The sequence below is a fragment of the Zalophus californianus genome, chromosome 12 (genome assembly GCF_009762305.2).
Source record: "Zalophus californianus isolate mZalCal1 chromosome 12, mZalCal1.pri.v2, whole genome shotgun sequence".
Taxonomy (NCBI): Eukaryota; Metazoa; Chordata; class Mammalia; order Carnivora; family Otariidae; genus Zalophus; species Zalophus californianus.
Genome location: NC_045606.1, coordinates 26,474,543 through 26,497,640, shown reverse-complemented (window position 1 = coordinate 26,497,640; position 23,098 = coordinate 26,474,543). Strand labels below are relative to the sequence as shown.

Below are 23,098 nucleotides of genomic sequence, written 5' to 3'. Positions count from 1 at the left end.
TTAAAAATTAATTGCACTGGCTGATTCTTACATTTTTAATATAACTACTAGAATATTTAAAATTACCTATGGTCTCATATTCTACTCTTCAGTGATGATATAGAGATTACTTAAATCTTACTAGTAATAATAATAATAATCAAATCTATTCACTTTTGGGATGCATATGTATATAATATTACACATACATTTTTAATTAAAACATATAGTCACTTGATGCTAACACTCTTGAAGGAAGAGACTATTACCTGTTCATCTTTTGGGGCACTTATCTCTAACATTTAGCTGGTATAGTTTCTTAAAACATTTTTTTCTGAATGAATGAATGAATAGATAAATAAATTTAATTTAATGATATTTCTTGACCCATCAACATGTAGTATTCATAAAATGCAATACATTGTTTTCATTTGTTCTCCAAATCCTACAATGTTAAAGAATTTATATTGAGAAATTACAGAAATATGGAGTGATGGTCTGAAACTTACATATCCCTGAGTCAGGTAATATGTCCACAAATGTCATATGTTCTTCAGATAATTTATAGAATTACAGTTTTAACTTCATTGTGTTTTCATTAGGTGTGACACTAGGTATGAAAGTATAAAACATTAAGGTAACAGAATGTATTAAAACTAAAATATCTAAATACAGTTAGCATAATTATACATTTGGATACTTAGAACACCATCTAGTAAACATTCTAAATGATTATTCATAAGTAATTATTAATCTGTTAATACTCAAAATGGTTTCTTCTGAGTAGACATAGGTAAAATATGAATCAGAATTATTTAAATACATGTTTAAATTATATAAGCTATGTATATGACTATTTTAAATTATTTTGTTTAAACTAATTCAATACGAATTTTTATCTTCAAAATTTTGTTACCACCTCAAGCTGTTTGTCTCTGAAATTCAAAACAAACATTCTTCATTTTATCTTTAAAGTTTGAATGATTTCATGGTATTAATAAATGATTCAGTTAAAGTACTTTAATCATGTCTTATGAAATAGGTCATTGGTTTCCCATACTTTGTTGGTCATAGCACCTTGAATGTCTCAGTAATTTTTTTTCATGGCTCTCTTATGCCCAAACATATACCTAGAACAGTTTTATTTATTAAATAATTAATTAGTATTTAAATCCTAACATCTGAGTAGCCATTGAAAAAATAATACCTATAAAATGAACTGTAAGTTGGCTAATTGAATTTAAATTTAAAAAATAATGTATTTGTTTCATTGTTAATAACTAGATTACATTTCATTGTGATATGTGCAGCTGATGAACATTGCACAGCTACTCAAACCATGAAATCACACTGCACACTAAGTGATTTCCTGTTCTACACTCAGCTCACTGAGTTTCTTGAAGTATATTTTTTATCACCGCAATCGCTAAAAAACAACCTCACAAAGATAGGACATCACTGAAAGGAAGGTAGTTGGCTCTAATCTTGAAAGGTAACTACCCGGAGCTCATGGTTTGCTCAGTGTCCAACAGATATTGATCTTTTTCAGACAATCACTTAATATTTCACATTCCTTAATAATAATAATAATCAAATCTATTCACTTTTGGGATGCATATGTATATAATATTACACATACATTTTTAATTAAAACATATAGTCACTTGATGCTAACACTCTTGAAGGAAGAGACTATTACCTGTTCATCTTTTGGGGCACTTATCTCTAACATTTAGCTGGTATAGTTTCTTAAAACATTTTTTTCTGAATCCTATTCTATGTAAGTTCTCACTTCCTTAATAAGTTGCTTATGTCAGTAAAGCCTTAAGAATATTCATGAGTGTGATCTGGTAAACTGGCTCCTAATGTTGAAAAAAATGACTAATTGCTGACTGCAGACTTGTTACATTTCAATACCATATTTGTACAAACGGAGAGATGATGTCCCTGACTCCAGATCTGTAATAGGGTTTCAGGTAATGGGGCATCCACAATGGGAGAACTTTACTAAAATGGAAGCCAGCCTGCTACCCCTAAAATAAGGCCCTGTCTACATGTGCATAATATTGGCCTTGCCTCCCTAGAGGGAGCAGGGAGGGGTTGAGCACCCATCGAAGGGGCACAAGGATGGACTTCTCTAACCTTTGTGCTCCTAGGCAGTCATCGTCTAAAAACAATGTCTTTTTCATTTCTCTGTAGATCTTTGAAACCTGTAAATACTTAAATTGAGTACTTTAAACCAAAGTAGTCATTTCATTAAGTAATTGAAAATGCAGTCCTACAGGTATAAAATTATAGGTTCAAAACAGGCTGAGCAAAATGAAAAAAGATATTTATGTATCTATAAAATTAAATACATATTGAGAAGGAAATGCATTTTCCAGGCAGTATGCTCTGACCAAATAAAAATTAATTCCAGAAGGAAGTTGAAATGGTAAATTTCATGAAGGGCTTATCCATTAATACAATATATGTTTTTAATATTACAGCCTACTGATGCAACAAAGGTTGTCTCTCATCCGATTACGGGGGAAATTCAGGTATGGGAGTTTTTGAAAAATCAGCATTGTACCATCTTCGTTGGCTGTTTTTTTCCCCCAACCCTGGTCTGTTGAAATTGTAAACACTGTTAGGACCTTTCCTGTTTTATATATGTTGTATATTACACATATAGACCTGTGAAGGAAAAAATACAATTTTATAGAATAGCATTTTAGTACAAATACATAGTTCCTAAAATCTAATTATATGTATGCAGTTCTATAATTTGATATGTGTCTGATGCCTTAGCAGTATCAGTACGTTTTATGTCTCAGTTTATACTTGTTGAATGTGTTTCAAACATGACAGATTCTTCTGGAAATGTGAAGTTTCCTCTTTAAGAGTTTCATGAGTCCAGTGCTATCCTCTTAACAACTGTTGTATAATCGGTGAACATTTCTTCCAGAGTAGTGTTTTTCATACCAGCGGTCATAACCAGTTTTTAATTCATAAAATCAACTTAGGGGATTTTGATCAGGAAAATAGAAGAAAAATAGTACAAATCACTCTCTTTTTTACTTCTATAAGTGTGTGTTTCTGTGTGTGTCTTGTATCATAACTATTTCTTTTTTTTTCTTTTTTTTAAATTTTTTATTGTTATGTTAATCACCATAATGACATCATTAGTTTTTGATGTAGTGTTCCATGATTCATTGTTTGTGCATAACACCCAGTGCTCCACGCAGAATGTGCCCTCTTTAATACCCATCACCAGGCTAACCCATCCGCCTACATTCCTCCCCTCTAGAACCCTCAGTTTGTTTTCAGAGTCTATCGTCTCTCATGGTTTGTATTCAGAAATGTTTTAAAAAACTGTGCTTTAGATGATACCAAAAAGTAATTCAGGATAGATTTAAAAAATCACGTAGAAATAAGTAACACAATGTAAAATAATAACTATTGGGAGATAGCAAGTTTCAGATAAGGGGAAGAGAACAGTAAGTCTTAGAGCTGTGTCTCCAACATAGTCTGGAGAAGTTTTCATGAATGGCTTCACAAAGGACAACAGACTTGAACTAATTTGAGGACAAGCCCTGAGAAAGGGGGACTGTGTTCCTGGCAGAAGACATGCTTCAAGGAAAGTTTCCGCCGCCAGAGAGTAACAAAAGGCAGGGATCAGCTTTGCGGCTGCGAAATGTTCCTGTACAGATAAATTGAAACCAAATGAAAAAGAACCTTGGACACAAGCTGAGGGGTGTTAGCTACTACACTAGGGTGATCAGTAAGTATTTTGGAATAAGGGAGAGACTAATTGAAGGGAATATATAATAAGATTTCATACAGCAATGGCATCCAGGAAATATTATAAAGGGGAAGAAACAAACACAAAGGAAGCAATGAAGTGATGATCTAGGCTTGCGCTGATTAAAGCAGAAGCGGCGTGTGAGTGTGAAATGGGAAGAAGTGCAGAATGCACTTCCACAAACTGGCACCTCACTGAGGAGGATCCAGCAGCCCAGAGCCGGGAACCTTCCATGCTGCACACCTTGCAGCCTTGCTGCTCCTTCCCCCTTTCAAGAAAGCCAGACCTGATCTTTCTTGATTTCACCAGCAGCCAAGAAAATGCTAAATTTGCTGATTTGCTGATTCCTAATTCCCTCCCCCTTTTTTTAAGCTTCTTGCCCCTGGACCAGTGTTTGCTTTGTTTCTTTTTGCTTGGGGTTGTTTTTTTCTTTCTTTCATTTTCCTTTCCCTTGAGCAGTAATATTTAATTCTAGAGCAGAAATTTACTCTGATAATATCCTTTCTTAACTCTTAGGCTGTTTTCTTTTCTCTTTTAATATTTTCTCATGACAGTGATTTCTAGCTTATTTCTTTATTTTCTTGTAGCAAAACCTTTTTGCAAATGCAGCCTTATGTGGACACCCAAATAAATGAATCCACCAGCCCTGGGGTAGCTCAGGGTGGAAGGTGACCGGGGACATTTCATTCTGTCTCAGAAGTAACATCTGAGCCACCCTAAGCATTTTCTAAAGCACTGCAGGATCAATGCTGAGAAGCACTTTCTTAGGGTAGCCTGCAAGTTTTCATTTAAATAAGAAATGGTTTTTGTGCCTCACCAGATAAAAGTAGACATAAAGGCCGGCGAAGAAAAGACTCCTTGGGGAAGCATTTCTCCTAAACAGTTCGGAAGCTGTTCTAAATCTCAGTGAAATTAATTGCAGAATAATTCCATTTTTCGATACCCCGTTAGAGTACACAGTTACTGCAGTTTGCAACTTCCCATTTTTTTCTCTTCCTTCATGGCACTTTGTTTTATATGTCACGTTGCTTTCATGATGGTCAGACTGAGCTTTTCTGTGTTGAGAAAAGCAATGGAATATTCCCTTTCTGCCTGAAAAATATAACCAGATGAAAATTGTGCTAAAATTAGGAATTATTTTAATTATCAGATTTTAAATAAAGCTTGGCTTCTCTACATTATCCCATTCTCAACTTGAGCACAACATACCTGTTTCATATGATTATAAAAAAATAGGTTAGTATTTTTATTTATGGATTTTTTTTCTTCTGAAATATAGATCCGTTCCTTTCTGTTATTTGGTAAACAAAAGCAGCATCAGGCAAAATTAAGCCTTATTCAAAATGATGCCATAAGAATATTTAAATTTTGAAGGAGAAAAATTAGTTAGCTCCATTATCTTGAATTATGCAGGCTTCACAAATATTTATTTGAATTGTTAATCTTTTCCTATTCAGTGACAATTGTGCAACAGCCATTAAACATCTAGGAGGCAAGGCCTCTTCTTCCCTCTTCAGCATCTAAAATTAAAGAACAAGATCTTATTGTCTCAAACCTGACTCTATTAGAAAAGCAGGCACAGAAAAAAATTATGGGTAATATAACGTAATATGGAAAGAGATAAAATCCACATGTTCTTAAATATTCTTACATTTCAGACTAACAGCTCTATCTTTAAATAATGATTCCACCTACTGCTAATTATTTGGTAAAATGCAAGACATTTTCCAATAAATTCATCAATTGATTTATTTTCAAAATCCTGGTAATTGTATTCACGAACGCTAACAACATTACTATTTTTCTAAGAGTATAAATTTAGTTTAAAAATGTAACTGGCAATTAGCTGCATGATTTATCTTCTAAATGAATTTTAGACAGGCCAGAACTTTAACCTTGGAAAGAATGAACAGCACATTTACTAGTAATTAGCATGTGCCTGGGAGCTCTCAATTAAATTAGACGTATACTAGTCTGTTCAGTTTCAAGTGAAAGGGAAATGAAGCTTGATGCTCCCCATGAGACTAAAAAAAAGTACTAGTGCGTTATTGAATAATAATGTATTATAGATTTCTTAAAACAACAACAAAAAATATTCATGGAATATTTTGATGTCCCTTTAAGCTTCAAATCAACTATGATCTTGGAAATCTCATAATCCATATTCTCCAAGCAAGAAACCTTGTCCCTCGAGACAACAATGGTTACTCAGACCCCTTTGTGAAAGTGTACCTTCTTCCTGGGAGAGGGTAAGTAAAAGAAGCAGTGTCTTTTAAGTATTGCATCTCATGGATTAAAAAAAATAGTGTTAGTGTTTCTAGTCTCCAGTTTTAAAGAGTTTAATATCTATTCCTCAGTTTTATTCACGTCATATTTATTTATTTCCAACTATTAGATAAGGTGGAAATAAAAATTTGCAATTAAGCCTTGAAGCGTTCCTGGGGAGCCTTGATCATACTAAATCCTGCCTTGATGACACGTCAGTCTTTTGAATCTAGAAACCACTATAACCAATCAGATGGACTGTGAAATCATTTAAGGAATTATTTGTGGCAGATTTAGAGAATTAGCTTTACCTTCCCAAATTCATTTGCAAAACCAGTGTCCAAGGACCCGTAAATTACTGTTTTATCTCATAGGACATCATTATCTAGCCCGTTACACGTTCATTAAGTGACTTATTGATGTCTCCTTATTTATATGTGTATTTTCAAATCAATGTTTTAAAAATTATAAAATAAGAGTAATATTTGAAGTGTTGAATATTAAAAATATTTAATAAGTATGGTAAATATTTGGTAAATAAACAAAAAATATCTCTGAATCTCGCGTGGTATACAAACTGTTCGTATAAAGCAAGTGCTCTTTGGAGATGTTTAATTTTCATATGATAAGTGCAAATTGCTATGTTCTGGTATATAAATCAGTACTCAAGGATGGTTTCAAAACAGTGATTTGGACCCAACAGATCATTATACCTTATCTGAATAATTTATAGTAGCCAAATTAGCATGATGGAACCATAAGTAATCACAATTGGAGGTATTATAAAAAGAATTTTAGGCTGGCAATATGATGGCTCTGGTTTTATTTTTATTCATTTTTCTTTTAACTTGAGGAGTGACATTTGAATATTACTTTTTCCTTGGAAATTTTGAATTGTTGCACGTGAGTAGAAAGAATAATGTAATGACCCAGCACGTACTCGTTACTCGGCTTCAACAATTATTTCCTAGCCAATCATGTCTCATTCTTACCCTCATATACTCCCTCTATATAGATTATTTTAAAACAGATCAAAAACTAATAAGGTACTGTATGTTGGCTAATTGAATTTAAATTAAAAAAATAGATCTCAACTCATATCTTTTTTCTGCAAATATTTTACTATATATTTCTAAAAGTTAACTCATTTAAAACAATCATAATTCCACATATAACCACTATAATTTTAAAATGTTTAAATCATTCCTTAATTTCCCCAAATGCCTCATAATGATTTCCTATTTGGTTTGAAGACCTAACTGATACTTATAGAACATTCTTCCCATCAGTAGCAGAATGTGTATTCTTTTCAAGTGCACCCGAAACACTCACCAAGATAAATTATATCGTGGGCCATAAAACAAACCACAAAAAATTTAAAAGCACTGAAATCATACAAAGCATATTCTGTGACTATAGTTGGTTTGTTTGAACAGGATCCAAATTCAAGTTATATGTTACCTTTGAGTCTGCTGCTTGTTGACTAATTACATCACCACCAGCAGATCACCATTTCTTTTGAGATTAATTTTTCTTGTCAATATTGACAGAGCCAATAGTTTTATCTGTCAAGAAATCAAATAATACTCAGAAAATAATCTGCAAATTTCCAGGTGTTATATCAAATTAAGTATACAGCCTTTAATTTTATCCTAATAATTTTACTTAGAAATTGAGAATTGCTGGTTTTGTGATTCTAGTTTTAATTTGTCGACTTTAATTTATAGGGGTCACCAGTAGAGCACAGGAAAGGGGAGTTTTCATTTTATGTTCATTTAAATTTTTGGTAGTTACAACTGCAATTTGGCTACCTTTTTTTAATGTGCGTATAACTACAACAAACTGATAACTTCATTCTGCTTTTGATTGGGTCATTAGACCTTCCCTGTTATTTAGTGACAATATTATGGGACAAGAGGTAATCACTGCCAAGGGTATATCCCTAATTAGCATTTGCTAATGAATGAATGAAAATAAATCAGTGTCTTTTACTTTTTGTCTTCGCTAATAATATCCTGGAGAATATCACCTTTTATACCATATGAGAGTGCCTATCTTTTATTTATTACAGGATATGTTTCATTAGACTATTACATACTTGAATAACCCGAAAGGGCAGGCAGATAACGAATATGTCAGTCATTCTGGGGTAACAGGGAAGGAGGGACCTATAGTGAAATAAAGAGTGAGTTTCCCACCTGAAGCCATCTCTACATATTTTGTCAGACAAAACATGCCTGCTGGGTGGGATTTGCCCCAAAGGGAGCTAATCAACTACCCCTATTCAATTCGTAAACCTTTCCTTAAATTATTCCTACGGATTACAGTGGCCAAGGCATTTGGCTGTTACATGGCTTGGAGCTGTTATTTTCACTGTAGCTCTAAGTCTCTTTTCTGCCTCATGTTATTTATATGTTACGGTGGACCTCCTCCCATTGTTATTCTCGTATTTTCTTCCTTATTTCTGTTCCTAACTTTTTTCTTCCTGTCTTTCCGACTTGCCTGTGGTATCCTTCACTCTCGCTCTCGGAATCAATGCAGTCAAGTCATGGTTGTCCAGAATGCAAGGTAGAGTTGGTTCTCTTTCAGTGTCAAGCTACGCTGTAATGTCTAGAGTTTTATTTTTTGCCTATTTGTGTACATTCACCTGCAGTTTGACTTGACAAAGATGTAATTTGCTTCTTTTTACATGTTGGTATCTACTGAATTAGGCTACCAGCAAATTGTTCTGATTACATTACATTACAGGTTTGGCATATGTGTGCCATAGAACATTGAAAAGTAGAAAATATTAAAAACAGAAAAATATGAATAAGGAAATACCACCCTGAAATTAGATGTAACTGGTTTTCATATATAATTTGTCCACTAAAGTTCATTTAGCTTCTCATGTGATAACCATGGCTTAAGTTCTCCTGGGTGTTCTATTACAAATAAAAATAGAGTCGTTTTCCACAAGAAATTAACTGACCTTCCAGATTCACTGGCGTGAATCTCATCCTAAATACCATAGTTCTCGAGTCTTTTTCCCTTGGTTAGACCTGATATTGAAACATTTCCATGCCTTTATACCTTCTGCACCACAAAGGCATTGCCATGCAATAGGATGCCATAGTCGGCCTGCTCTAGCACACTGGCAACAACATAAGAGCATCCTCCTTTCTTTGCCATTGGTAGGAAACTGTTTTCTAATAGAGCCCATAACATGGTACATCATCACATGGTCATCTAAGGGTATCTTTTAGATACACAACTAAGAGCATTCTTTTGCACATCTCATTACACTATATATTAAATGTGTTGTTTAGTTGGGGAGGTGAATCTTGCACCATCTGTAGCAGTGGGTGATGGGAATTTTAATTCCACCCAGAATATTAATGGTACAGGATTTGTTTTTGTTCGCAACATTAAAATTTGACATCTTTAGTAATCCTGACAAGCTGATGCCCAAAAGAGGTTGTTTCTGCTTTGAAAGGCATAGATATTTAAATATTGTAAAGAATAGGATTAGTCACCACACCCTTTCTAGTGGCCAGAAACATTGTGTTTCCTTGCACACATAACCATGTTAAATTTGATACTGTGACAGATTGCTTGTTATGACATCCTTCTCAGGACAGCATCCATATCTCTCATCCAGATCGGTCTCAGACCGAAATGCAGAATTATTCAGTTGAAAGAGATAGTGTCATTTTAGAACAGACATTATCAGTCACTTTATTCAGAACCTTCCTATCCTTTATCTAGAGAAACTGAGGGGAAATTGTCAGAATGACAATAATTGTCAGTATTTAATTTAGAAGAGAGCATGTTTTGTGAACATAAATAATGGTTGAAACAGTCTGGGGTGTGCTGGTTACAATTTCGAAGATCTAGAAGTCACTTTCTCATCCTATGTTTCATCAAGAGGTCACTTCCATCATCTCTTTGAGAACTGTCAGTGCAAGAAGAAATAATAATGACAAGGTACTGACATTGTAATTTTGGCTGAGGAGGCCAGTGAATAAAGTCCTAAAGAGCTTGGGTTTGAATTTCAGCCCTGCCTCTTAGAAGTTGTGAGGTTTCTCTAAAACGACTTCCTCTTCTGCTAAATAAGAATAATAATAACACCCCTCCCAGGTTTTTTGTAAAACACAGAGTAATACACCAAAAGTGATAAGCGTAATGTCTGACACATAATAGGCTCTCAATAAATGGTGCTTGATATTATTGTCAGTATTATGTACAATTACACTCTCTTAGGGTATACCACTTAGAATTTCCCAAAGCAACTCTAAAATTGGCCTAAAATTGTTGTGATATGTGTATATATACAAATATATGTAATTCATATGCAGGAAATATATATATATTTAAATTGAGGTGAAGAACTTTAGATTGCAGGGTAGATTATAGGGAAGACAACCAAGACACTTCAGCTTATGAAGCCCGCAATTAAGAAAGTTGATGGATTATTCTTATTTTATGATTGGCTATATCAAGTCGCCAGTGGTCAGTTATTCCTACAAAAATGTGATGCGGAATGCTTGGGCTACAGAATTATACAAAAGTATTTAACAATATATAGGAAACCAGACAACTTTGTTTTCTTCGATCATAAAATGTAATACATTTGTCATTCTTAAAATTAAAAAAGAAAGTCCTGTTCACTGATAAGAATTTCACTGGTCCAATTTTCTCATCTCCTCTTCCCACCCTCGGATCAATATACTCAGAAGCTCTGAAAACCCAATTGTCAGCCCCAAGATGAAAGGAAACAGGAAAGAGCCTATAAAGAGTGCATGAACTCAATACTTGTCCCTGGCTAACTAAGAAATGGAAATGAGCATGTCTGAAGGATCTCATTCTGGTTTTCTCTCATTACACTGTTTGACAAAGTGCACGCTTTTTGCCACGAATGAGATTTTGCACTGACTGAAGCTGATTTTCACTTCATGATACCTGGAAGTTCAGTTCCAGCCTGGACTTTCTCTAGACCTCCTTGTTGGCATATCAGACTATTTCCTCCAGGACCTCTATAAAGCAGGTACAGGTGTTGCATGCGTTTACAATTCTCCAAAGGCCAAAGCTTTTTTCATTTCAATAGATTTTAAGGGGAAAAAAATAGAAGTATAATTTAAGGATCCATGCAATAAACATTTCTTTAGCACAAACTGTTCCAAACACTGCGTGAGGTGCTGAGGGTAAAACTGAAAAATGGCCACATAGGCTCTGACTTCAGGGAGCACAGACAATCAAGTGAGTGCCAAAAACACACTACTGCACAGAAAAATAGGGCTTATAAAATGGGATATGATCTGAGCTGCTTTCTAAATTAAAGGAAAATCCTTAGAAGAGTAATTAAAAATAAATTGTGCATGTGTGTGTGTATGTGTATAATTTCCAATAAAGGAAAACCAAATAAAACAAGAGAAATGAAAACCTTCAATATTTTAGATAATTCTATGAAAGTAAAATACAAAGAAGTCATCATATTCCATTCATTTATCTTTCTTATTTTTTTTGAAATTAAAAAGAGAAACTCAGAAAACTTTTTCTGCTAGTATAGGGGAGAATAATTTAATTTCAAGTATCTTTTTCTGTCTGTCTTAAAAGCATTATCTACTTATGAGAAAGTAACTGGTCAATAATTTAAAAACTGAAAGAGAAAAGAAGTCAAAACTTCAAGGAAATGAAGGTTAATTTTTTTTATTAGCACCATGCCCCATCCTGATTAATTGACTTTTTATTTTCCCTTCTTAAAAAACTTCTCTGGTTATTAGATATGGCCTAATTGTCCTAATATAATATCATTATTGCAATCTTCCCATGAGGGAATATAGTGTGTTTTCCAGACAAAGAAGGGAAAGGAAAATGAACTCTACTTTTTTCTCAACCTAATTTATGCTCACATTTAAGAATCCCACTGCTTACCTGGTCATCTTCAACTTGTCAGTCCAGATTTTGATGTGGTTGTGAGAAGTGCTGAGTTTTCAATTTTGTAAAGTGGCACCACAGCCCATTGAGATCATGCTCAAGATGGTCAGTTCGTGGTAGTTATAAAGCAAGTGTTATTGAAAGAATGGCTTTGTGTGATCATCTCTGCATAACATTCAAGTCCAAAAAAAAAAAAACTGCACAGGATTGCATTATCATTTACACAGTTCCACCAGAAATAGTAGAGGCAAGTTGTGTATTCCTATATTAATCCTAAAGGCAGTGGACACCTTGAGTCTGGAGAGAATTGAAGAATCAAACTCACTAATAACATAAAATTCCCCCCAACTGCGGTTATTTCTGAGTGGATCTGGGCAAGAATAAATATTTATAGTCATTATCCTTCATTCCACAACACTCTTTTAGGATATACTATTCAGAATTTCCCTAAACAACTCTAACGCTGGCCTAATTTTTTATATATGTGTATATATACACACATATTGTATGTAATTTCTATTACGTATAATGGAGAGCAACCAATCAGTTTTCCTATGTTTGAATCATGGTCCTACCAGTTAATAACTATGCGGACTTTCCGTATTACCATAGAAATAAGGTAATTACTTACCTTAATTCTACTGAGTTTCATTTTTTCCATCCTGTCTCATAGAATTGCCATGAGGATTAAATGAGTTAACACATGAGAAGCATTTAGAACTCTGGGAAAAACTAAGCTTTTAATGAATGTTAGCTGTTTTTATTTTAATGTGCTTACTTTATAAATTGCTTTTTCATACATGAATTAAGAACTTTTGCTAAATGTAAAAGTGAAAAAAATGACTAAAATATGCAGGTGAAAAATTCTAATAACAATTACCCATAGATTCAGAAAAGATGAATAATGAATTCTTTGGAAGACATTTAATTACAGACTATTTTCATATATATTGACATATCTAGGATTTTAGTGAAAGTACTTGAGTTTGCATTTGACATTAATTACCATCTTTTTAAAAAGTTACGCATTTAATCTTTCAGCATTGGAAAAAAATAATTTACTACTATTCCACTGTATTATCAATCTTATCCTTATGTTTCCCCACGATCTCATTACCTTAGTAACAAAGGCCAAAACAAATAGAAGCCTTAAAACTTATACTGCCATGTGTTTTTCTTCTAAGTATACCTGCCTAGAGAAGTAGCCATGAATTCTAAATGAGTAACCAAGGCTTGCTATTATCTTGAAAGTGATCACATCCATTCTTCCTGTGTCATCACAAAAAAAAATCAAAAACATAAGCTATAAAGGAACATAATTTACCAAAGTTATTTTGAATTTGTATTGTAAAATATTTCAAAAATCACTGAAAATTATAGAAAATAACTAACAAATACCTGTGTTCTTGCCATTTAGTTCCATCAAATTTTAATATTTTGCTATCTAGGCTTCATTTTTTTAATTAAAAATGTTTTATAGGTACCCTCTGAAACCATTTCCCTGTCCACCTGAGATAACCACAAAATAGAATTTATTACCTATAATTCCCAAATTGTGTTATGATGTTTTTATGTGTTTATTTTACATATCCATGTATTCATAAACAGTTTACTGTATTATTTCACATGATTTTAATTTTAAATCATGACAACTTACTATAGTCATCCTTCTGTACATTTTTTGCTCAATTTTTTTTAAGATTTATCCATCTTATTATATGGAAGTGTATATTTATTCATTTTCACTGCTGCTTACTATTTCACGAAAGAATATATCATAATGTATTTATATATTAGTCTTATTAACTTGCTATTAGAAACAGTGTTACGATGAATGTTCTTGAACACATTCCTTGTGCACAGGTGGGAAAACTGTGAGGTGGAAGAAGACAAAGTAGAATTGTCTAGGTTATTTGGGTTCCATAAACTTAAACTTCACCAGTTTCATCTAAAATTCATCTAAAAACTGTGTACAAATTTATACTGTCTACAGTCTATGAGAATTCCTGTTTCTTTAAATCCTCACTTATGCATTTCCTCCAAATTGTTTGCAATTTGTCTTGAATGAAAAAATGGTCAAATCCTGCTCTTATTTTTACACAAATGTGTTGGTTAGAAGGGATGAGAGTAATGCTCTATTTCTTAAATTGGATTCAATTAACAATGGCTGACACATAGGGCCTTGGCAAACGTAAGTTCAGTGGTTCCCAATCTGCACCTTAGATTTACCTAGGAGATTTAAAAAAATTCTGATACTCAAGCCTCACCCCAGACCTACTAAATCAGGATCTCCTTGGAGGTGCAGGGAGGAGAAATATGGGTGCAGCGCTGGGCCCTACATGGCAGCCTCAGAACTCAGATTCCTAGGTGATCCCAATATGCAGTCAATGTTGGGAATTAATGCCCTTGCATGTGGCTGATAAGAAAGAGAATAAAGCTGAAGAGAGAAGACATTCTAAAAGTGAGTGGTGAACTAGAGCTTGATTCTCAGTAGCTCTATCTAGAACGGATAGGGTAAATTAGTGCTTAGGAAACAGTAGGAGGCATTCCAGGATGTGGCAGTGCTAGAGACCATGAACTAGCAAGGTAGTCAGCCCATAGTTAGGAATAGAACAACAAATCAAGGGTCAGGACCCTGTCCCTTTAGAAAAGACAACTTGTAAAATCAGAGCACATGAAAGGACTCCAGATGAGTAGGTTGATTTTCAGGACTCTGCTGCCCACTGGAGCTGAAGTATTATTTAGGACCTCAGCTCTAAGGCTGGGCAGAAAATTCAGGAAAAAGGCAGTGAGGATTGGATGAAGGCCTCATCTGTGTGGGTAACATTGGCTAATAGCAAACAGGAATTCCAACCTCATCAGCCGGTTGATGTCAGCTATAGATGTTCTGTTTGTCTTAATTAGAATAGGTTTGGGATATAAACTTCTAACTGTTGCTCAGAGGGAATGGAAAAGTCGAGGAAAAATTCAAATGCCCCAAGTTATAAGGAATGAGGAACTATTTTGATCTGGTTTATAATGATTTATCTGGGCTATTGACATAAACTAAGAATTTATATTTAATTGCTTTATAACTAAATATCCTACTTTACTAAGAGTATCAAAATATACTTTAAATACAAGGTAACAAAAGTTCATGGAATTTCAGCTGTAGCAATGAACATTTCTCATCCTTTCCTCAGTCAAAACAATTATTATAATTTTAAATAGGAAAAAAAAAGAAAGACCATTTGGCTTTGCAGACATGATTAGAAGTAAAACTATTGGAAAGTGAAATACCAAATTATTATTTAAGTGAAATACTTAAATTATTATTGATGTTACCATATAGTTCATGCAATTGTCTCCTGCATTCAGGAAAGAGAAAGGTTCTAAAATTATGGTATAGTTAGAACACCTAAAAGCTTTTCTTTAAAAACTACTTTAGAGCAAATAAAACTAAAGGCATCCAACGTATTTTTAAATTGTGAACTTAAAGTAAGGTTTTAGACAGGAAGGTGATGGGATGATTGCATAATGATTTAAAACAAAATATCATCTTAAAATGTCTGCATGCCCTTCCAGCTGACTATGAAGGCATCAGTTAAAGTGAATAATCAAGATAACTTTTTTTTCCTTCTAATTCAGTGCTGAGTACAAGAGGAGGACTAAATATGTTCAAAAAAGTCTTAATCCTGAGTGGAATCAAACAGTAATTTATAAAAGTATCTCCATGGAACAGGTATGCAATGATTATTTTCTATGTGACAGTTTTCAGCTAATATAAGAAATCCCATGACAAAATTATTGCAAGACTATGGTCTATCAATTTTGCCACACAAACAAAAAGAAATGAGTAAAATACAAATAATAAATGTAGCCAGTGAAAGGGAATGGATACAGTGCAAAGTTACCATGAGTGTAAATGTGTGCATTTTGACAAAGCAGCCAAAAAATAAATAAGACCAATGGAACATTTGCCATCAATTATTGCAAAATCTTAATATTTCAACAGCCTGGGCCACATTTCTCATATTTTAAGGGAAAATATTTTCCAACCGGCTATATATTTTTTATAAATTTTGGTCAATCACATTCATTTTTTTCCAGTTTTACTGAGAAAATTGACATAATACATTGTATAAGTTTATGGTATACACCATAATGATTTGATATGTATATATTGCAAAAATAACAGCTGGCTGTATTTTGACTTTCACAAATAATACAAAGAAAATATTCAGTGTATATGAATGTGTTACTGCTCCAGGCAACATTTTAGGAATTCATCTCTTCTCTAAATCGAGGCCTCTTGAGAACCTGGCGTTGTGGGGCTAAACTGTACAGACCCAGACATACAGATGACTAGCCTAAAGGATTTTAAAGGAGATTTATGATTTGTCCTCTGGAAGATTTCTAATATGATGATGAAGTTGAAGCTGGGTACAAATTGTAATCTGGGTTCTTGAATTTAAAATAAGTTAAATTTACCTGCAGAAATAAGAGAATGCTACTATATTTTTTGGTGATTTACTAAAACCAAAAAACTCCAATCTAAGTATTTTATCCAAATAACCTAGACAGTTTTGCATCCTATAAATTCCATGTATTTAAAGAGCATTTGTAGATTCTACTTTTTCTTTTATAAAAATCGAGAGTGGGGGCCTAGAATAACAGGGAATTAGTAAAAGTTTGAGGTCTCATGAACAAACAGCAGGTTGGACTATAAAATCATTGATATTTTATATAATATTTAATATAAACTTACATTTTAGATAAAATTTGAAGACTTTTTACACAAGCGGAAAGAGTTCAAGGAAGTGAAAATAAATGAATCTATAATAGAGTGTGATGAAAATTTGTGGGGTTAATAACATTTTGATTTAAACTGTAGCTCAAGAAGAAAACACTGGAGGTGACAGTCTGGGATTACGATAGATTTTCTTCCAATGACTTTCTTGGTGAGGTGAGCATCTGATTTCCTTGTCTTCATTTGCTTTCATTATAAACCACCAAATAAAATTTATTGATACAAGCATATTTCTTAAGTTTATTAGATAATCATTTTGGTTAAAGCCCTTTGGTGGATAGGATATATTTCCTGATTTATTCTTTGACTGGGTGAATAGCAATTTGAGAAATGGTTTTCACTCTACCATTTGATGTACTTTATAATTAATTTGCAGATGAATTATTGTTTTGATAGTAGATATATAATCATGCTGTGAATCCAAATTTGAGATAAGTTATTATAAAATGAGCTAGATTTTTTAAAATGCATTTTCAGGTATTTAATTGCTCTTCCTCACTGCATCTATCAACGACTTGATGTGGCATTCTGCATTCTTTATTTAAGTATCCCATGAAAAATCTCTCAAAATATTTTACGAGGCAAAATAGAAGTTGGAGAAAACAATAAAAATCAGTTTTATATAAGTTCACATGGAATCTTACCTAATCATGAAATCTGGCAGAGTCAGATCCTGTGTTTTTTTTTTTTAATCTATCGTATTTCAAAAAATATATTTAGTAATCTTTACTTAAAGCGGAAGTTATGAATTAATGTTAAAAAATAAATCCTCTCCAAAAATAAAATAACACCTAGACGATATGATGTCCCTTCCCAGAAACAATAGAAAACAGTTGTTTTGTCTAGGTGACACGAGACCTTGTTTGGTTTCCAAGACTCCACACTTTCCTTTACCACCAAAACTAGGCCATTTGACCTTTACTTGCAGGCTCCATGCTGGTACAGCCCCTGGGACTAATCTTGATCTTTGGACAGTTCTAGGATACAGTATTATATCAGGCTTAATGTCTCATTTCAGAAAACTGATTTATTATAGTCCTTGTAATTTATTATTGACATGAACCTAGAGCATATATCCATTGTGTTGGTTCTCATTTTTTTATATCTCATCAAATCTAAAATGCCAGCGATTGTAAAATGGGATATTACTCATGAACCACTAAGAAAGAAAAAAATGCTGCCAGTCAAACCATGACACAGTGCTTTCTCGTAAATTGTTAGTCATACCCCTATTTCAAATATGAATTAAAGTATGTTTTAAACTACAGGGAATTAGTCAGTAATTGCAAATTACCCATTCTTTTTTAGTTTGTCCCTCTCATAACTAAAAGCAACCTTTAAAAATGATATCCAAGTTTAAAAAAAAAGATATCCAAGTTTAGTACTAAAATGTGTTCATTTAGTAAAAGAGAGCTCTCATTCATAAAGAGATTGAGTTGTGACTACCTTTTCACATCATCTCCAAATAATTTATAGTCGAAGATCTTATGCAGTTCAGTTTAATCAAATGTTCATTTTTAAAAATATATTTATTTTAGAGAGAGGGTACACACTTGGGAGGGGCAATGGGAGAGCAGAGCAGAGCCCAATGTGGGGCTCGATCTCACAACCCTGAGATCATGACCTGAGCTGAAACCAAGAGTCTGATGCCCAACCGACTGCACCACCCAGGTGCCCCTAATCAAATGTTTATTAAGCATCTAATATGCGCAAGATGTTGTTCCCAGTGTCATGGGTAAAGAAAAATGAGGAAGACAGCCTTGTCATCCTCAAAGTCATACTATGTCTTTTGGCTTATATCCTTGAATAAATTTCAGATCACAGAAAAAAGTAATGGATGAATTATATCAATTTCATTGACTTACTGCATTTTTTTCAGGTACTGATTGATTTATCTAGCACATCTCATCTCGATAACACTCCAAGATGGTATTCTCTCAAAGAACAGACTGAAAGCATTGATCATGGCAAGGCTCATTCCAGCCAGGGCAGCCAACAGTCTCCAAAACCATCTGTCATCAAAAGCAGAAGTCATGGTATCTTCCCTGACCCATCCAAGGGTAGGAGATATTTCAAGTAGAAAAAACGTTTTTCTATTTGTTCACTCAGTAACTTCTTGAATATGAATGCCTGTATATTTAATATATTTTATGATGTTGGATTCTATTGGAAAGTATGTAATATAATATCCTGCAAACAGTAATGGATATGGAATCAGGAAAAATGGGCTTTAGTTTCAGATCAGTGCATAATTAGGTTTATGACTTTGTGATCTTCACCTCTTCGACTCTGGTTTCCAACCAGTACAACGGAGGGAGTTGGGCTGTATGAGCTGTCGGATTATTTCCAGCTCTCAAAATCCATGATAATATGATTTTATCAAATATGTTGGGGTATTTCATAAAGAAAAATAAGAATCCTCAACAGTCCATTGACTAGACATACTCATCATTACCATTTATGCATATTTCTTCTCATTGTTTAAACCCCTATTTTTCCATAGGTATATTCTTACTCATACATTATAGATGTAATATATGAGCATATATAATTTTGCATCCTGCTTTTTACTTACCATACCAAGAACATTTTCCCCATGTCACCAAAACAACTGGTATGTTGAAATTTACTTAAACCTTTTCTAAATGTTGGCCTCGAGCTAATTCTATGATTTTTTTAAACTACTATCATTATTTTTGAAATGATAATGTTATACATTGGGTTTGGTAATACACACAGAATTCCCATTTGAATGAGCTTTTCCTTTGAGAGGTTCATTGCCGATTATCCTACCACACAACATTAATCTTCATCATAAACCGAGTTGCTGCCTAGATGAGATAACCATGTAGTATCTCACCTAGGCATACTGAACTATTTATAAGTGTCAACTCTAAATTTTTATACTGGCCCTGAGTATTGCTCCCTTCTCTCCTCAGAAAGTACATCAAATTGAAAAGTGGTTCTTTGTGCATTAGAAAGGAATGGGTCACAGGTGCAAGTGTTCTTGGAGATGGAAAACCACAAGGCCGAGTCCAGTAGGCCACTGAGTTGATATGACAAACCACGGGCTACCATGAGGGCTACAGATGACTTATGAGTGAGCTTTATAGATCATTTATGGATCCCACTTGGCCAGATCAACTCTGTCCTGATTAACTTTCTGGAAGATCATTAGCATAAAGATCTCTCTCTCTCTGTCTCTGATGGCCATAGTAAATGTGGGATCTGTATATACATTCTCTGAAATCCCCTGAGACACGATTCTCCAGTCTCCACTGTTAATGTGTCCTGGTGACTCACACCCGTCCATCCAGGCATTCCCTGCATTTTCACTGGAAACTCCTCTGTGGCCGTGGGAGCCTCTTGTCTCTTGCCTGGTCCCTCCTAGAATTAGCAGTTGCTTCGCGAAACGGAAAGTTAACATATGCATTTCCGTGAGGCTAGTTAGATAGATGTATGTCCTCTTCTCAGACTTCTGTCTTCTCGACATGATTATCCTTTTGACGTTCCTCCCCACAACTGTTCCCCCAATGTTTAATCACACCGCCGAGTGACAAGCAGTTGCATAAATGAGCCCAAAAGGAAACAGAATTAACATAAATCTTAGACAGTCTCAAATTATGTGAGACCAAGCTTGCCAGGAGGAACGCTGGAGCGCTGTTAACTCACGTCTCACCCTCTTGTAACCAGACATGCAGGTTCCCACCATTGAGAAATCCCACAGTAGTCCTGGTAGCTCGAAATCCTCCTCCGAAGGCCACCTGCGCTCTCACGGACCGTCGCGCAGTCAGAGCAAAACCAGCGTCACCCAGAGCCACCTGGAAGATGCAGGGGCTGCCATAGCCGCTGCCGAAGCCGCAGTGCAGCAGCTCCGCCTGCAACCAAGTAAAAGACGCAAATAAATTCCTCAGCATGGCAGCTTAATGTTCATCTGTTGCCTCTCTCTCTCCTGCTGTCCTTCCCGTTCGCTTTCCGTGTTCTGGCAGACCCTGCTCCCTCCATCCTCTGTCCCTCTGTCCGTGTCACAACAGTACCAAGACATAAATCTGCTCTTTCTTACTTCGATTTTTGGTTTCGTTTATTTATTTACGTGGACGGCAATAAAACTGGCTGTTTCCCCTCTGTCTCCACCATCCCTCCAACCTGGCTCATAGTATTTGGTAGCTGTGTCTGTGACGTTTGCAGGCAAAGCAGTGTCGTGTGTCCTTTTCGTGTGCGCTTAAATATCCTTGAGAATCCGGCAATTATGAGCACAAGTGGCTGCCAGTTTTCCAGGCATTACACCAAAAAAAGAAAAAAAAAAAAAAAAAAGCACACACACAAGCATTTAGAGCAGATTAGAGATGAGATTCTCGCATCTGAAAACACCCAAAACTTGTCGGGCAGAAGAGTAATGCGACCAACAGTCGAATTCTCCAACCGAGTCGGGGGAAAGCCATTTCAAGCTTAGAAACCTTAATGAATTATGCATGTGAAATGTTGTAGCTTTCCATGTGGGAAACTTTCTAGTCTTTTAGGGGAAAAAAAAAAAATCTGTGAAGAAAATCATGTCTTGCATTTTCCAAAAAGTACATAATATTAATTATATCTGTAGACATATGTGATGAGGTGATGTCCCCTCATTAAGGAGCACAGTCGGGTCCATTCTGTTGGATCACACTTTGAATATGATATCAGAGAATTTATAGGCTATTTTCTTTTCTAACCACTGGAAATCCTTACACAGGCAAGAGGCCAATTAAAGAATAACAACTCACCCATCTTAATTGCTGTATTTTCATTTAATTTGCAAAAATGTAGTCAGTCGATACGGAAAAACTGAACAAGTGCAGAGATCTTACGAACGGAGCTGCCCTTTTGCTTCCAAGCAGCCTTAGCCAGATCATGGAGAGAGATCGATGTTATCCCCATCTCCCCAAGTCTTCATTTCCCGAGAAACAGCCAGTTTTAACCCCTCTAGTGCTGTGCATGTGGTGTCATTTTGGCATTTGAAAACACAGCCTCTTGAGATGGAGCAAAAGATCACTTCTGTTTGCATGAGTGACATTGAAGCTGGTTCCATCCGAGGATACGTACTCTGGGTTTCCATTCCACCCACACTGCCACAGCAGCACATAAAAGCGGTCAGTCTAATCATGCCAGGAAGCAGCACAGACACAGCATAGCGGGCGTCCTCCCCATTCAGAGAACTCAGTCTGATAATCTGCCTCCACCAGCCAATGGCAACCAAGACCAAAGCCAGCTAGCCCTCAGGAAGGTGGTGTCTGATGGACCAGTCAAGCCAGAAGGAGGTGAGCAGAAAGGCGCTATGCAAAGCACACAGCAAGAACATCCCCCACATTTAAAGCCCTCATCTTTTAATTTTTTAGAGATTGTCTAATCAAATCTGTTTATCCACTTTTTGATGTGCTTTTGTGGGCATGGCATTTCAGGACTTCATCATCACTGTGTAAGTCCCCAAATCAGTCCCATAATATATGACTACAGTGATTTGTATTTTTCTATGCACTGGGCATCTTTTGACTTCTGTTGGGAACTAGATTAACAATATTCATATTGCAGAATGGAATGCATGCTACTAACCTAATCTGTTCAAGCATGACTATAAATATGTTGCATTGTGATAAAAGTTTAAACTGCTCAAAATTCAAATTAGCGTACCAGTTGGAATGTAGATCAGTTTTTGTTGCATATTATTTCAAGTGTAACTTTTTAAAACTTCAGTGGATTTTGGAAATTCTTAGAGGAAAGTAAGGGGAAAATTGTTAATGCACTAATTCACCTTTACATGGTGAAAGTTCTCTCTTGATCCTACAAACAGACATTTTCCACCCATGTTTCCATAGCTGTTAAGTGTATCAGATGTGTTGGGCATGTGAATATCCAAGTGCCTGTGTAATAAATAAAGTATCTTTATTTCATTCATAAACTACTGGGTTCTGAGCCATTGTTATATGATGCAGCTTAAAATGAGTGTGTCAGTTTTTGCTTTCTCATTTGATTCCTTGCAATAGAGTATGGCTAGTTACTGTTCCGTTGCTAGTGAGGCCTCTGTGATAGAACATTTTGGGAGCGGAACCAAGTCTGATGTTGAAACATCATTAGCTAGATGGAAAATTATGACCAAATGAAAGCACCAAGTGTACATAAACATGTGAGTGTGAATTGGGGTTGGGCTCTTCTAGGCAATACGACCACAGTCTCTGGCTCCCACATCTGATCTACTCCACAGTATTCTCGGGTTCCTGGATAGAGGAGGACAAATCCCCTGAGCCCTGGCTTTGGAGGTGTATCTAAACATGATTCCGTAGCCGTGTTCAGAAAGGAAAACAAGTTTGTATCCATCCCTAGCTAGACCCCAA

The 23,098-nt window shown here is 35.0% G+C and overlaps 1 protein-coding gene across 3 annotated transcripts in view; it reads left to right on the top strand.

Moving 5' to 3' along the window:
* Positions 1 to 23,098, top strand: part of PCLO (piccolo presynaptic cytomatrix protein) — a 391,986-nt gene that overhangs the window by 308,465 nt on the left and 60,423 nt on the right. For 2 of the 3 annotated variants that reach the window (XM_035723252.1, XM_035723250.1), the window contains exons 14-20: positions 2,469 to 2,519; positions 5,888 to 6,012; positions 8,570 to 8,596; positions 15,572 to 15,665; positions 16,818 to 16,889; positions 18,613 to 18,793; positions 20,427 to 20,621. In XM_035723252.1, the coding sequence (XP_035579145.1) occupies positions 2,469 to 2,519; positions 5,888 to 6,012; positions 8,570 to 8,596; positions 15,572 to 15,665; positions 16,818 to 16,889; positions 18,613 to 18,793; positions 20,427 to 20,621 (745 nt within the window). The remainder of the gene's footprint in view (positions 1 to 2,468; positions 2,520 to 5,887; positions 6,013 to 8,569; positions 8,597 to 15,571; positions 15,666 to 16,817; positions 16,890 to 18,612; positions 18,794 to 20,426; positions 20,622 to 23,098) is intronic. The other variant, XM_035723251.1, reaches the window with a different exon arrangement.